This window comes from Bos indicus, chromosome X (assembly GCF_029378745.1).
Source record: "Bos indicus isolate NIAB-ARS_2022 breed Sahiwal x Tharparkar chromosome X, NIAB-ARS_B.indTharparkar_mat_pri_1.0, whole genome shotgun sequence".
Taxonomy (NCBI): domain Eukaryota; kingdom Metazoa; phylum Chordata; class Mammalia; order Artiodactyla; family Bovidae; genus Bos; species Bos indicus.
In genome coordinates, this window is record NC_091789.1 from 4260931 (window position 1) to 4276164 (window position 15234).

Here is a 15234-nt window from a genome sequence, read left to right on the forward strand (position 1 = left end):
TTTATTGTTGTTTTATATATTTATTTCAACTTGCTACATAACATACAAAAATGCACATATTACTGTATATATTTTGACAAGTTTGGACATATATACCACAGAAGACAATGGCACCCCACTTCAGTACTCTTTCCTGGAAAACCCCATGGAGCCTGGTAGGCTGCAGTCCATGGGGTCTCTAAGAGTCGGACACGACTGAGCGACTTCACTTTCACTTTTCACTTTCGTGCATTGGAGAAGGAAATGGCAACCCACTCCAGTGTTCTTGCCTAGAGGATCTCAGAGACGGGGGAGCCTGGTGGGCTGCTGTCTATGGGGTCACACAGCTTTGGACATGACTGAAGAGTCTTAGCAGCAGTAGCAGTAGGAGGATATATGTACAAAACAATGATACCATCACAATGCTCTTATTTGTTTGAAGAGAAGAAATAATCTGTTTAAAATATTCTACTTATTTATTTTTCCGCGCTGGGTCTTTGCTGTGGCAGGAGAGATCTTCCATTTCATTGCAGCGTGTAGGCTATTTAGTTGCAGCATGTGAACTCTTAGTTGCTGGGTGTGGCATCCAGCTCCTTGACCAGTGTTCCCACCCGGGCCCCCAGCATTGGGACAGCAGAGTCCCAGCCACTGAACCACCAGAGAAGTCCCAATGCTGTTATTTTTAAATCCAGAGTTTAATGGGATTCCTCTGGGCAAATTGGCATGGCCAAGGGCTGGAGAGAGCCAGTTCCATCGGGTTCTGGGCCTGGACACTCCCCCTCCCCATTCTTTAGTCCCTCCTTCCTCTGGGATAGGCAACTGGAGAAGACTCTCTTCCTCTGCCAGCAAATGATCCCCTCCTCCACCCCAACCCCCAGCTACAAGGGGAACTTGGCTGATGGCCTGCTCCTTCTCCTCACATACCCTTTCCTGGGTGGTTTCTACCTGGGAATTCCATTTGAAGAAGAAAGGCAAGGTCTTCCTGATTCTCTTAAATAATATGATTATCCTACATCAGTGCTCAGGGACCACTCCTGCTGGCTTGAGGCAGCACTCAACAAAGAGCCTTCTTTGCAGTATTAAATTAGCTGGAACCCAGGTTCTCCCCAGGATGTTGAAGGTGACAAAATATATCTGAAGGCCACATGATCAACTCTGAGCTGGGGAAGGAGGGCTAAGTTTTCCACCTCTGGGAGAGGGGAAAAGTCTCACACTGGCCTAGACAGAGTTTCCTCTTGCATTTCCTCTACAGAGCCAGGAACTCCCCCTGCTGCTGGAGTGGTTTCCATCTGCGCCCCCACCCCACCCCGCATATCCTCTGCAAAAGGGAAGGTGGTGAACAGAACTGGGAGAGAACCAGATGAACACCCAGCTCCCTCTCCTCCATAAAGCCCTATGAGCAGCCCCTGTAAAAGTGGCCCTTGGGGTCCTTGCCTCTGGGAACACACTCTCCTTCCTTGGAGACTCAAGCGACCCGTCTTGCACATCTAGGTGCTCCCAGTGGTGCAGGGTGGGGGAAGGACGGGTGTTGGAGATGAGGGTGGAAGCGAATGGATGGGTCTCGGTACACCCCTCCTGGGCACGTGGGAAACTTCAGAGATGTGTGTGGCTTACTGATGGTGACTGTGGAGCAGCAGTTTCCATCAGATGCACTAACCCCATGTGACACACAGAACAAATATGCAGAGAATTCACTACTTTATTGAAAACACAGAAAACGGGCCCTAAAATAGTGGGTCAGTGACTTGGCACGTGTATGTAAGACACTTGGCAGGCACTTGGCAGGCCCTGTGTGCTTGATGCTGAGGTATCGGAACTTCAATCTGGCTCAAAGGCACTTTCGACAAAGCTGTCATGGAGACCATTCAAGAGGAAACGGGGCTACAGAAAGGCCACCGGTGGTAGGGGACCAGGCAAGGCCGTGAGGGCAGCCGGAGTGAATGGAGGGTGGTAGAATCCAGGGCAGAGGAGGCAGAAACAGCGGGGGTAAGGGCAGCATGGGCATCAAGGGTGGCACGGGTGGCATCAAGGGGGGCACGGGCGGCAAGGGCATCACGTCCAGGGGCATCGGCTCCAGAGGGACCCAGACCCAATCCGGCTCCTGAACGAGGACGGTGTTGCAGGGTCCACCCCTGTTGCTGACCACACGGTGGGCCGGGAGCAGGGGCGGCGCATCTCTGAACCTCAGTGCTCTCTGATATTTCCTCCACTTGGCCCTTCTATGATTAAACCACACCTCCAGTCAGAGAGAAAAAGGGGGCTGGGTTAGTACATGGACCAGTTAATGTCAGACAGGAAAAAACGGAGCAGGGAAATCTTGGTGACTTGAAGATGGGAAACTACACCAGGAGAAGAAGCTATTTCCTTCTGGTTAAAATTTTTTAGGACATTTACTTAAAGGCCCTCCCATCAGCCCCCCCACCCCCAGCAAGTGAGCACTGATGATGTGCCTGACTCTGGACTGGCTTCTCGCCTTGTCTCTCCTCCCACCTATTACTATTCCTGCCACTAACGCCACTCACTAGGCAGGCGCACCTTCGTGGTGGGGGAAGTTGAGCACATGATAAAGTGGGTGCCTTTTAAAATCATACTGAGAGGAACGGGACCCATTTTGAATGACCCATCTTTGGTGCACAGTAAATAATCAATAGGCATGGGCTGGGTTTGTAAATAAAAGCTGTCCTCAGGGACTGCTGTGACGGTTATAGAGACGGAGCTGGTGTTGCCAGTGAGGTTTGGTCGTGGGGGCCCAGGGACTCTGTGGCTCGTCTGCTGACACCAGTGGAGTGGAAGCCCTGGACACAGCCTCAGTACCAGACTGCAGATCAGAGAGGTTTAGACTGCTGCTGCTTAGTGCCTTCAGTCCGTCCGACTCTGGGCGACCCTATGGACTGCAGCCTGCCAGGCTCTTCTGTCCGTGAAACAAACTCGGCCCAAATTGACTAACATTCTTAAAATCTCGGCCGGCCAAGAGATGGCGGAGAGGACGCAACCACTGTTGCCTTTCTCAGCTCTGCACTCTCCACCCTGCCCCGCCCTCCAAATTTGCCCAGGCTCAGGACCCAGTCAGCTCCCTCTGCTCTGGGTGCGGCTGCAGGACCTTGGACCAGAGTCTCTCGTGCCCAGCACAGCCCTGCTCTCTAGGCGCTGCCTCTCAACCAGGAGAGCCTCATTGTCCCCTCAGGATTAAGGCAAGAGCATGCAACCTGCACATTAGGAAGAGAATTGATAAACACGTTGGTCAGGATTCACAAAATGGCTCCTACCGAAAAATGAGCCAACTTTCAACAACTGAAAGAAAAACCTGTGCTGTGGGTGCCACTGCTCCCTCAGCATCCCACTTGTTGGAATTACATCATATTTAATGTTTTTGGATGTTTTCACTCTGCAAGTTTTACATGAAACCAAAGGCCTCCTCTCTCTATCGCCTCATTTTTCCTCTCCCATCTTAGTATCTGGGCCCTTCTGATGCATGAATAGGTAGTCTTAAGGAGCCACATTAATAAAGCTCACTTTGGAGGCGGGGGGATAGAGTGTACCAGGGATCAAATCTGCATAAAGATAAGCAAAATGCAAAACTGGCTAACTGAAGTGCTGGTGGCTACTACTTCCATATTCCCAGTACTGCTTTCATAGAGTAACTCTTGCTGTATGTGAAAACAAGGGGAGGTGTGCATTAAATATTTCTTTGGGAAATTCGTGCCATAGAATTTGGAAATAGATGGGAACATTCTCTCTTTTCCCTTATTTGTTTCCTGTGGGTCCTGTTCCCCTTCAGAACTCCACTAAGAGACGACTATGTAAACCCTGGAGAAGCATGTCACCAGGTTTTCTCTCCCAGTGAGCTTGCTTTGCCTTCATGAGAGACCACAGGCCCGGGCGTCTCAAGCCCTGGCCAGACCTGACTGTGAGCCCAATCCCTGGCCTTAGGCTCCCAGCCTTGCTTAGCAGACCCCCCACCCCCATCCCCACCCCCACCCACACCCCCATCCAACCAGGTCTGCAGCCCGCGTCCATCACTGCCCTCACACAGGGGCTCGGCAGCAAAGCACATAATAAAACCCTCCAGATTTTTCTTCTTTCTTTTCTTAATTTTCTACTTTAAAAAAATATTCCCTTGATACAACTTACTCTGTTCAAAGAACAAATATTCACTTTCTGTGCCTGGAGGTACCAAGTAGTCATTACCATCTAAGTAAATGGGCAAGTACTTCAAATTAACACAAGTAAGCTACTGGCTGAGAGCCATGAACCATGGACCATGAGGGAGACATTCTTCAAAACCAATCCCTGAAAATAATATGAAATGGGCAGAAAAAAATCCTTACACATTAGAAATTGCTCAAAATAATATTCACTCATACATCGGGTAGTTTCATAATGTTGCATATATGCAGTATCTCCAATAAATATATTAATAGTGCCCAATTTTCTCAAACTCAACTTTAAAAAATATGTATATATATATTTAGACAAATTCCTAAGGGTTGCAAACCTTTCCTTCATCTCCATCATAATGTACAACCTACTATGTTAGCAATGTTTTCAGGCTGCACTTCAAACAATTTGAGAAAATTAAAATTTACAGCTGAAACTCTACACTGTTGTGAGTGTGAGTATGTGTGTGCTCAGTTGTGTCTGACTCTTTGCAACCCCACAGAGCCTGCCAGGCTCCTCTGTCCACGGTATTTTCCAGGCAAGAATACTGAAGCAGGTTGCCATTTCCTACTCCAGGAGGTCTTCCTAAAATAGGGATGGACCCCACGTCTCTTGTGTCTCCTGCGTTGCTCTACCAAACACACAAAAACAACAGCAGGAGGATCGGGCACTTGGAATTTTAAATCATGCCCCTCCCCATCAGTCTCAGCTAAACTAAACGTACATTTGTTGCTCATATGTTGCGTCCTGAGGTGAATTATTCCCTTGCCCAAATGGCTGAATACTTGAAAATTCACTCCTTGCCGAAAGAGCTGATGCCTGGCTTAAATATTTTAAATAATTTACTATACTTGGACCCCTTGCATGCTTAGTCGCTCAGTCGTGTCTGACGCTTTGTGACCCCATGGACTGTAGCACACCAGGCTCCTCTGTCCATGGGGATTCTCCAGGCAAGAATATTGGAGTGAGTTGCCACTCAAGGGGTGGACCCCCTTAAAACCCAGCTATTTGGTGCATTAATTTGAATAATTCCCAAGTCAGACTCAGTCCCAACATGAGTCCACAGAGAATTGCCCCCTAAAGGATATCAGTGTTAGAAAGAGTTTACTTTACTGAAGAGGTATCTATTCTGGCCCCAAAGTCCAGAAGTTCCAATCTTACTTTCCAAACATAGTGAAGGCTACAAAAACAAACCAATCTGAGAATGTCCAGGACAAGGTATCCAGTTCCCGAAGTGGGTTTTAGAATGGCTGTTATGCCAAACTGCTTTTTTCCAGTTTACTCACCTGCATTCTATCTTCAGTCACTCCCATGCATCTTGCAAGCTCCTGTCTGAGGGGGAAGAATTACAAATACTCAGCATTTGACATTATGCATGAAATGAAATATATGTTATACATTTCTCACTATTTAAAATATTTACTCAGAGAGTAGCCAAGATAACAGCATAAGAAAACTCTGAGCTTACTTCCTCCCTTGGGCACACCAAAATTACAACTATATACAGAGAAGCTATTGATAAGAATGACCTGAAAGATGAGCAGACAAGATCTTCCACAACTACAGATATGAAGAAGGAGACACGGTAAGATGGACAGGAAGGGTGGAGAAGGGGTATAGTCAAGACTCACACCCACAGGTCGGCAACCCATACGTGCTGGGCTTAGTCGCTCAGCTGTGTCCCACTCTTTGGGACGCCATGGACTGGAGCCCACCCGGCTTTCTCTGTCCATGGGGATTCTCCAGGCAAGAAAACTGGATTGGATTGCCAAGCCGTCCTCCAGGGGATCTTCCCAACCCAGGAGTCGAACCCAGGTCTCCTGTATTGCAGGTGGATTCTTAACCATCTGAGCCACCAGGCAACCAATATACAGGAGGATAGAAGGAAATGGTAACCCACTCCAGTATTCTTGCCTGGAGAATCCCATGGACGGAGAAGCCTGGTAGGCTACAGTCCATGGGGTCGCAAAGAGTCGGACATGACTGAGTGACTTCACTTACTTACTTAATTATAATTGAAGAGATTCACCACAAGAAGCAAGGAGTCTGAGCACACTAGATTTCCTAGCCTGGGGTCCTGAGCTGGGAAGATAAGCCCTCGGAACATTTGGCTTTGAAGGCCAGCAGGGCTTCCTTTCAGGAGACCCAGGAGCTGTGAGAAACTGAGACTCCACTCTGAAAGGGTGAACCCAAAATCTCACATGCTCCGGGACCCAGGGCAGAAGCAGTGATTTGAAAGGAGCCTCGATCAGACCTACCTGTTGATCTGGAGAATCTCCTGAAGAGGCAAGAAACAACTACAGCTTACCCTGGGGACACATATGCTGGCAGCAACCATTTTAAGGTGCTTGTTGGACCGTGAGCACTCTGCTGCTGGCAAGGGCCAGTTTGAAATCCTCCCTCTAGATTATTAGTACTGTGACCCAGCCCTCCCCCCAGTCTATTGGCACTAATCCTGGCACACCCCAAACCAAGCCGCTAGCCAGGCAGGGTCACAGCCTCACTCAGCAACAAGTCATTTGCCATAGGAGCTTCTGAGTCCCCAGTCACCCAAGAACCACGCTTGCCCACCAGAGGTCCCAGGACCCAGCCCCAAACACCGGTGGGCCAGCAGCCTATGCACTAGGCAATGCCTGGTAACCACCAGACCAGGGGTCCACCCATGGTACTCAGCCCACCACAATGGAAGGGCTCATGCAGCCCATATAGAAAGCACTCCTGGAGCATATAGCTCTGATGACCAGAGGAAGTGACAGAGTGTATTTAATGTGACCAAAGGGGGAAAATCTACAGCAAAGAATACTCTACCTGGAAAAGCTATCATTCAGAGTTGAAGAAGAGATAAAGACTTTTAGAGACAAGTAAAAGCTAAGTGTTCAACACCACAACATATGCTTTACAAGAAATGTTAAAGGAACTTCTCTAAGCAAAAAAGAAAAGGCTATTACCACAAATAAGAAAAGAATAAAAAGTAAAGTTATAAGCTTTTACACAGCAAAGGAAGCCATAAAGAAAACGAAAGTCCATAGGTTTACAAAATAGAACAAAGTATTCATGAATGATGCAATCGGCATGAGCTAAAATTTCAAAATATGCAAACAGCTCATACAACTCAATAACAACAACAAAAAACAACCCAATCAAAAAAATGAGAAGACCTAAATAGACATTTCTCCAAAGAAGACGTGTGTGCGTGTGTGGGCACATATGTGCTCTATCGTGTCCAACTCATTGTGAATGTATGGGACTGTAGCCTGTCAGGCTTCTCTGTGTGTGGAATTTCCAGGACAAGAATCCATGTGGTCACAAAGAGTTGGACACAAATGTGCACACACACACACACGTCTTCTTTGGAGAAATCTCTGTTTTGGTCTTCTGCCCCTTTTTTGATTGGGTTGGGTTTTTGTTGCTGTTATTATTAAGTTGTACGAGCTATTTCTGTAGTTCGGAAATTATGCCTAGACATTTTTTCAAAGAAGTCATATAGAGGGCCATCAAGCACATGAAAAGATTCTCAACACTGCTCATCCCACATCTGGGCATATATCTAGAAAAGAGCAAAATTCTAATTAAAAAAGATACACATACACCAATGTTCATAGTGGCACTGTTTACAACAGCTAAAACATGGAAGCACTCTAAGTGTTCATCAACAGATGAATGGATAAAGATGTGGTATGTATATACAATGGAATATTACTCAGCCATAAAAAGAAGGAAATTCTGCCATTTGTGACCATGTGGGTGCACCTGGATAGTGTTAGACAAAGTGAATTAATTCCAACAACGACAAACATTATAAGATACCTCTTACATTCAGAATCAAAAAACAGTAAAATGAACTCTTTTACAAAACAGAAACAGATTCACAGAGGTAGAAAACAAATTTATGGTTACTGAGGAGAGGGAATAAATTGGGAGTATGGGATTAACAGATGCACACTACCATACATAAAATAGATAAAAAAGAAGGATTTCCTGCATAGCACAGGGAAGGTTATTCAGTATCTTATAATAAACTCTAATGGAAAAGAATTTGAAAGAGAATACATATACAAACATACGTGTATGTAAGCATAACCGAATACACTAGCTATATAAACCTCATGGTAACCACAAACCAAAAATCTATAATGGACTCACATACAACAAAAGAGAAAGGAATCCAAACATTACACTAAAGAAAGCCATCAAATCACAAAGGAAGAGAGCAAAGAAGAAGAAAAGAACAAAAAGAAAAGAATTAACAAAATGGCAGGAAATATATACCTACCAATAATTACTTTAAATATACATGGAATAAATACTTCAATTAAAAGACACAGACTGGCTGACTGGACACAGAAACAAATCCCACATACACGCTGCCTACAGGAGTCTCCCTTCAGATCTAAATACTCAGACAAAAAGTGAGAGGATGATTGAAAAAGGTATCCCATGCAAATGTAAATCAAAAGAAAGCTGGGGTAGCAACACTTGTATCAGATAAACTAGTCTTTCAAACAGAGACCATAACAAGAGAGAGACATTACATAACGAACATAGAATCAACTCAAGAAGATGTAACAACTGTAAATATATAGGCACCCAACATAAGAGCACCTAAAATATATACAGTACATACTAACAAACATAAAGGAGAAACTGACAGTAAACATGGTATTCAGGACTGTGACACCCCACTTACATCAACGGACAGATCATCCAGACAGAAAATCAATAAGGAAACACTGACCTCAAATGACACATTAGACTTAATGGACCGATAGAGCATCCCATCCAAAAGCAGCAAATACATGTTGACATTTTAGGAATGTCGACATTTTAGGAATCAGTGAACTAAGGTGGACTGGAATGGGTGAATTTAGCTTAGATGACCATTATATCTACTACTGTGGGCAGGAATCCCTTAAAAGAAAAGGAGTAGCCATCACAGTCAACAAAGGAGTCCGAAATGAAGTACGTGGATTAAATCTCAAAAACGACAGAATGATCTCTGTTCATTCCCAAGGCAAACCATTCAATATCACAGTAATCCAAGTCTATGCCCTGACCAGTAATACTGAAGAAGCTGAAGTTGAACGGTTCTATGAAGACCTACAAGACCTTCTAGAACTAACAGCCCAAAAAAGATGTCCTTTTCATTATAGGGGACTGGAATGCAAAAGTAGAAAGTCAAGAGATACCTGGAGTAACAGACAAATTTGGCCTTGGAGTACAGAATGAAACAGGGCAAAGGCTAACAGAGTTCTGCCAAGAGAATGCACTGGTCATAGCAAACACCCTCTTCCAACAACACAAAAGAAGACTCTACACATGGACATCACCAGATGGGCAATACCAAAATCAGACTGATTATATTCTTTGCAGCCAAAGACAGAGGAGTCCTATACAGTCAGCAAAACCAACACTGGGAGCTGACTGTGGCACAGATCATAAACTCCTTATTGGCAAATACAGACTTAAATTGAAGAAAGTAGGGAAAAGCACTACCCCATTCAGATATGACCTAAATTAAATCCCTTACAATTATACAGTGGAAGTGACAAATAGATTCAAGGGATTAGATCTGATAGACAGAGTGCCTGAAGATCTATGGACAGAGGTTCATGATATTGTACCGGAGGCAGGGATCATGATCATCCCCAAGGGAAAAAAATGAAAAAGGCAAAATGGTTGTCTGAGGAGGCCTTAGAAACAGCTATGAAAAGAAGAGAAGGGAAAGGCAAAGGAGAAAATGAAAGATATACCCATTCGAATGCAGAGTTCCAAAGAATAGCAAGGTGAGATAAGAAAGACTTCCTCAGCAATCAATGCAAAGAAATAAAGGAAAACAATAGAATGGGAAAGACTAGAGCTCTCTTCAAGAAAATTAGAGGGGGCGGTCCTAAGATGGCGGAGGAATAGGACGGGGAGACCACTTTCTCTCCCACAAATTCATCGAAAGAACATTTGAGAGCCGAGCAAATTCCACAGAACAACTTCTGAATGCTGGCAGAGGACATCAGGCACCCAGAAAAGCAGCCCATTGTCTTCAAAAGGAGGTAGGACAAAATATAAAAGATAAAAAGAGAGACAAAAGAGGTAGGGATGGAGATCCGGCTGGGGAAGGGAGTTTTAAAAAAGAGAGAAGCTTCAAAACACCAGGAAATACTCTCTCCGGCGGGTCTGTGGTGAGCCTTGGAATCTCAGAGGGCAAAATAACTGGGAGGAAAAATAAATCAATAATTAAAACCCACAGATTACGTGCCCAAAAGCAACTCCCAGTGGTGCAACAGCCCAGACACTCACATCCCCCACTAGCAAGCAGGGGAGGGACAGGGAGGAGTGGGCAGCATTGCTTAGGATAAGGACCGGGCATGAATGCCCTGAGGGCAATCTGAGGGAACTAGCTTGAGATAGTAACCCAGACTCTGGGATAGCTATCCCGCGCAAAGTCCTAACCACCACCAGGCACGCTCACAGAACAAAGGACTGAGCAGAGCTAGCTGGCTATGGACTGTCCCATCCCCCTGCTGGAGACAGGCAGGCAAGGGCAGCCAGAGCCGGAAGGGGGCGATCACGGCCACAGAGAGGCATCCTTTACCAACCTGCAAAGAGACTTTGTTGCTAACCAAGACTTCTTGGGGTTCTGGACGGTTGACATCTGCTGGGAGGGTCACAGCCAGAGATCAGCTTCCCGGAAGAGAGGAGACGCTCTCGTTGTACACCCAGAATACCCAGTGGCTGGTGCGGGGGAGGGGATAAGTCGCAGCCTTCAACTGGGGGCGACTACGTGCACCAAGGACCTGGTCACCTCAGCTGCTCAGACCTGCAACAGGGGCAAAATGCAGGCCCAACCAAGTCTGCGCCTTTGCAGAGTACCTAAGAACCTGAACCTGAACAGCTTAGACCTGGGAAGTGCATGCAAACCAGGGCACACATCAGACCGTTCCCAGCAGAGCAACCTAGAGTTGAGCAGTGTAGACTGGGAAAGCACACATGCTGTTAGTGGAGCAAACCCAGTGTAGCTAAATCACTGTGAACACATGCCAGTGATATTTGTTCCCTCCCTAAACAACGACTGAACAAGCGAGCCTAAAAAAAAGTGACCATCACCGTGCCCCTTGTGTCAGGGCGGAAATTAGACACTGAAGAGACCAGCAAACAGAAGAAGCTAACGTAAACAGAGGGAACCGCTTTGGAAGGGACAGGTGCAATAGATTGAAACCCTGTAGTTACCACCGACAACATAGGAACGGGCCTACAGACAGTGAGAAGTACAAGCCGGACGAAGGAACGATCTGAAAATGAACTGACCCCACCCTGTCCACTAGAGCTCCAGGATAGTCTTAGATATATTTTTACTATTATCATTTTTTAAATTAAAAAAATTTTTTTGTTTTATTTTATTTTTTTGTTATTTTTAAGTCCCCATTACTCCTTTAATTTTCATTTTTATAATCTACTATTACTTTGCAAAAAACAGAAAGACCCTATTTTTAAAGCAAACTTCATATATATATATATAATATATATTTTATAATTTCTGTGACTTTTTCTTTTGTTTTTTCTTTTTTGTTTTTTTGGTTCCATTTTTGTTTTTTTAATATTGTATTTTTGAGGATCTAACCTCTACTCAAGATGTTTAATCTTTGCTTGTTGGTATTTGTTATCAACTTTGTACCTTTAAGAACCCAATCTTCAGTACCCATTTTTACTTGGGAGCGAGATCACTGGCCTGATTGCTCTCTCCTTCTTTTGACTCTCCTTTTTCTTCACGAGGTCGCCTCTATCTCCCCCCTCCCCTTTTTCTTCTCTACCCAACAAGGTTAATCTCTTTGTGTGTTCCCGGCTGTGGAGAACACTTCAGTTCAGTTCAGTCGCTGAATTGTGTCCGACTCTTTGCAACCCCATGAATCACAGCACACCAGGCCTGCGTGTCCATCTCCAACTCCCGGAGTTCACTCAGACTCACATCCATCGAGTCGGTGATGCCCTCCATCCATCTCATCCTCTGTCGTCCCCTTCTCCTCCTGCCCCCAATCCCTCCCAGCATCAGGGTCTTTTCCAATGAGTCAACTCTTCGCATGAGGTGGCCAAAGTACTGGAGTTTCAGCTTTAGCACCATTCCTTCCAAAGAAATCCCAGGGCTGATCTCCTTCAGAATGGACTGGTTGGATCTCCTTGCAGTCCAAGGGACTCTCAAGAGTCTTCCCCAACACCACAGTTCAAAAGCATCAATTCTTCAGCGCTCAGCTTTCTTCACAGTCCAACTCTCACATCCATACATGACCACTGGAAAAACCATAGCCTTGACTAGACGGACCTTTGTAGGGAACTGATTACTGGCTGGATCTGTCTCTCTCTTTTTGATTCCCCCTTTTATCCTCCTGGCCACCTCAGTCTCCTTCCTCCCTCGTCTCTTCTCTATGTAACTCCTTCAACATCTCTGAGGGATCCAAACTGTGGAGAGCATATAGGGAAGTGATTACTGGCTAGCTTGCTCTTGCCTCTTTTGATTCCCCCTCTATCCTCCCGGTCACCTCTATCTCCCTCCTCCCTCTTCTCTTCTCCTTTTAACTCTGTGTACCACTCCAGTTGTCCCTCACTGTGGAGAAACTTTTCATCATTAACCTAGATGTTTTATCATCGGTGCTGTATAGATGGAGAAGTCTTGAGGCTACTGTAAGAATAAGACTAAAAACCAGAGGCAGGAGGCTTAAGTCCAAATCCTGAGAACACCAGAGAACTCCTGAATCCAGGGAACATTAATCGATAGGAGCTCATCAAACGCCTCCATACCTACACTGATACCAAGCACCACCCAAGGGCCAACAAGTTCCAGAGCAAAACATACCATGCAAGTTCTCCAGAAACACAGGAACATAACTCTGAGCCTCAATATACAGGCTGCCCAAAGTCACACCAAACCCACTGACATCTCAAAACTCACTACTGGACACTTCATTGCACTCCAGAGAGAAGAAATCCAGCTCCACCCACCAGAACACCGACACAAGCTTCCCTAACCAGGGAACCTTGCCAAGCCACCCGTCCAGCCCCACCCACATGAAGAACCTCCACAATAAAGAGGAACCACCAAATGTGAGAATACAGAAAGGCCATCCAAAACACAGCAATATAAACAAGATGAAAAGGCAGAGAACTACCCAGCAGGTAAAGGAACAGGACAAATGCCCACCAAACCAAACAAAAGAGGAAGAGATAGGGAAACTACCTGATAAAGAATTCTGAATAATGATAGTGAAAATGATCCAAAATCTTGAAAACAAATTGGAGTTACAGATAAATAGCCTGGAGAGAAGGATCAAGAAGATGCAAGAAAGGTTTAACAAGGACCTAAAAGAGTCAATATATAATCAATAATACAATAAATGAGATCAAAAACATTCTGGAGGGAACAAACAGTAGAATAACAGAGGCAGAAGACAGGATAAGTAGGGTAGAAGATAGATAGTGAATAGTGATCGTGAAATCGCTCAGTCGTGTCGGACTCTTTGTGACCCCACGGACAGTAGCCAACCGGGCTCCTCCGTCCATGGGATTTTCCAGGCAAGAATTCTGGAGCGGGTTGCCATTTCTGGTAGATATAAATGAAACAGAGGAAAAAAGTAAAAGGAATTAAAAGAAATGTGGACAACCTCAGAGACCTCTGGGACAATGTGAAATGCCCCAATATTCGAGTCATAGGAGTCCCAGAAGCAGAAGACAAAAAGAAAGACCATGAGAAAATACTCGAGGAGATAATACTTGAAAACTTCCCTAAAATGGGGAAGGATAATCATCCTAGTCCAAGAAACCCAGAGAGTCCCAAACAGGATAAACCCAAGGCGAAACACCCCAAGACACATATTAACCAAATTAACAAAGGTCAAACACAAAGAAGACATATTAAAAGCAGCAAGGGAAAAACAACAAATAACACAAGGGGATTCCCATAACAACAACAGCTGATCGTTCAATAGAAATACTTCAGGCCAGGAGGGAATGGCAGGACATACTTACAGTGATGAAAGAAAACAACCTACAACCCAGATTACTGTACCCAGCAAGGATCTCATTCAAATATGAAGGAGAAATCCAAAGCTTTCAGTTCAGTTCAGTTCAGTTCAGTCACTCAGTCGTGGCCCACTCTTTGCGACCCCATGAATTGCAGCATGCCAGGCCTCCCTGTCCATCACTAACTCCCGGAGTTCACTCAAACTCACGCCCATCAAGTCGGTGATGCCATCCAGCCATCTCATCCTCTGTGGTCCCCTTCTCCTCCTGCCCCCAATCCCTCCCAGCATCAGAGTCTTTTCCAATGACTCAACTCTTCACATGAGGTGGCCCAAGTACTGGAGTTTCAGCTTTAGCATCATTCCTTCCAAAGAACACCCAGGACTGATCTCTTTTAGAATGGACTGGTTGGATCTCCTTGGAGTCCAAGGGATTCTCAAGAGTCTTCTCCAACACCTCAGTTCAAAAGCAAGAACACTGGAGTGGGTTGCCAATTCCTTCTCCAATGCATGAAAGTGAAAAGTGATAGTGAAGTCACTCAGTCGTGCACGACTCTTAGTGACCCCATGGACTGCAACCTACCAGGCTCATCCATCCATGGGAATTTCCAGGCAAGAGTACTGGAGTGGGTTGCCTTGGGGCCTCTGTAAAACACTTCTTCAAGGAAAAATCATAGAGCCTGCAATCTGGCCTGGCTCTCTCTTATTTGACAATAAATAAAATTTATTTATTCCTCAGCAAGGGCTCAGGAAGGTTTCTAGAAAACATAATGAGGCGAGATAAGGAGGTGGGGGAGGCAGCTGCAAGAAACCAGGTAATTTAGCCATGTCCACAGGGGTTCACCACAGGAGACATGTATACCTCTATAGAGGATTTACAGCCAGAAGCAATAGGAACTGTTTATAAAGATGTAGCTCAATACATAGTTGCCACAAGGCAAAAACAAAAGGAAGGGGCTCTCTCTGTATCCCATAAGCATTCTTGAGTATTCTAAACACTGTGCAGGTTTCTACACTTGCAATTTGATGTGGATTCTCTACTAAAATAGGCTAACGGCCTTTCTTAAGGGGGTGGGCTGGGTTTTGTTTTGTTTTC

At 45.3% G+C, this 15234-nt stretch overlaps 1 protein-coding gene across 1 annotated transcript in view; it reads right to left on the minus strand.

The window, feature by feature from the left end:
- Positions 1 to 1033: 1033 nt before the first annotated feature.
- The window catches only part of LOC139180915 (rhox homeobox family member 2-like), a 65864-nt gene continuing 51663 nt past the window's right edge, over positions 1034 to 15234 (minus strand). The window contains exons 3-4 of the mRNA XM_070783522.1: positions 5424 to 5469; positions 1034 to 2215 (exon numbers count right to left, since the gene is read on the minus strand). Coding sequence (XP_070639623.1) covers positions 1832 to 2215; positions 5424 to 5469 — 430 coding nt within the window. The 3' untranslated portion in view covers positions 1034 to 1831. The remainder of the gene's footprint in view (positions 2216 to 5423; positions 5470 to 15234) is intronic.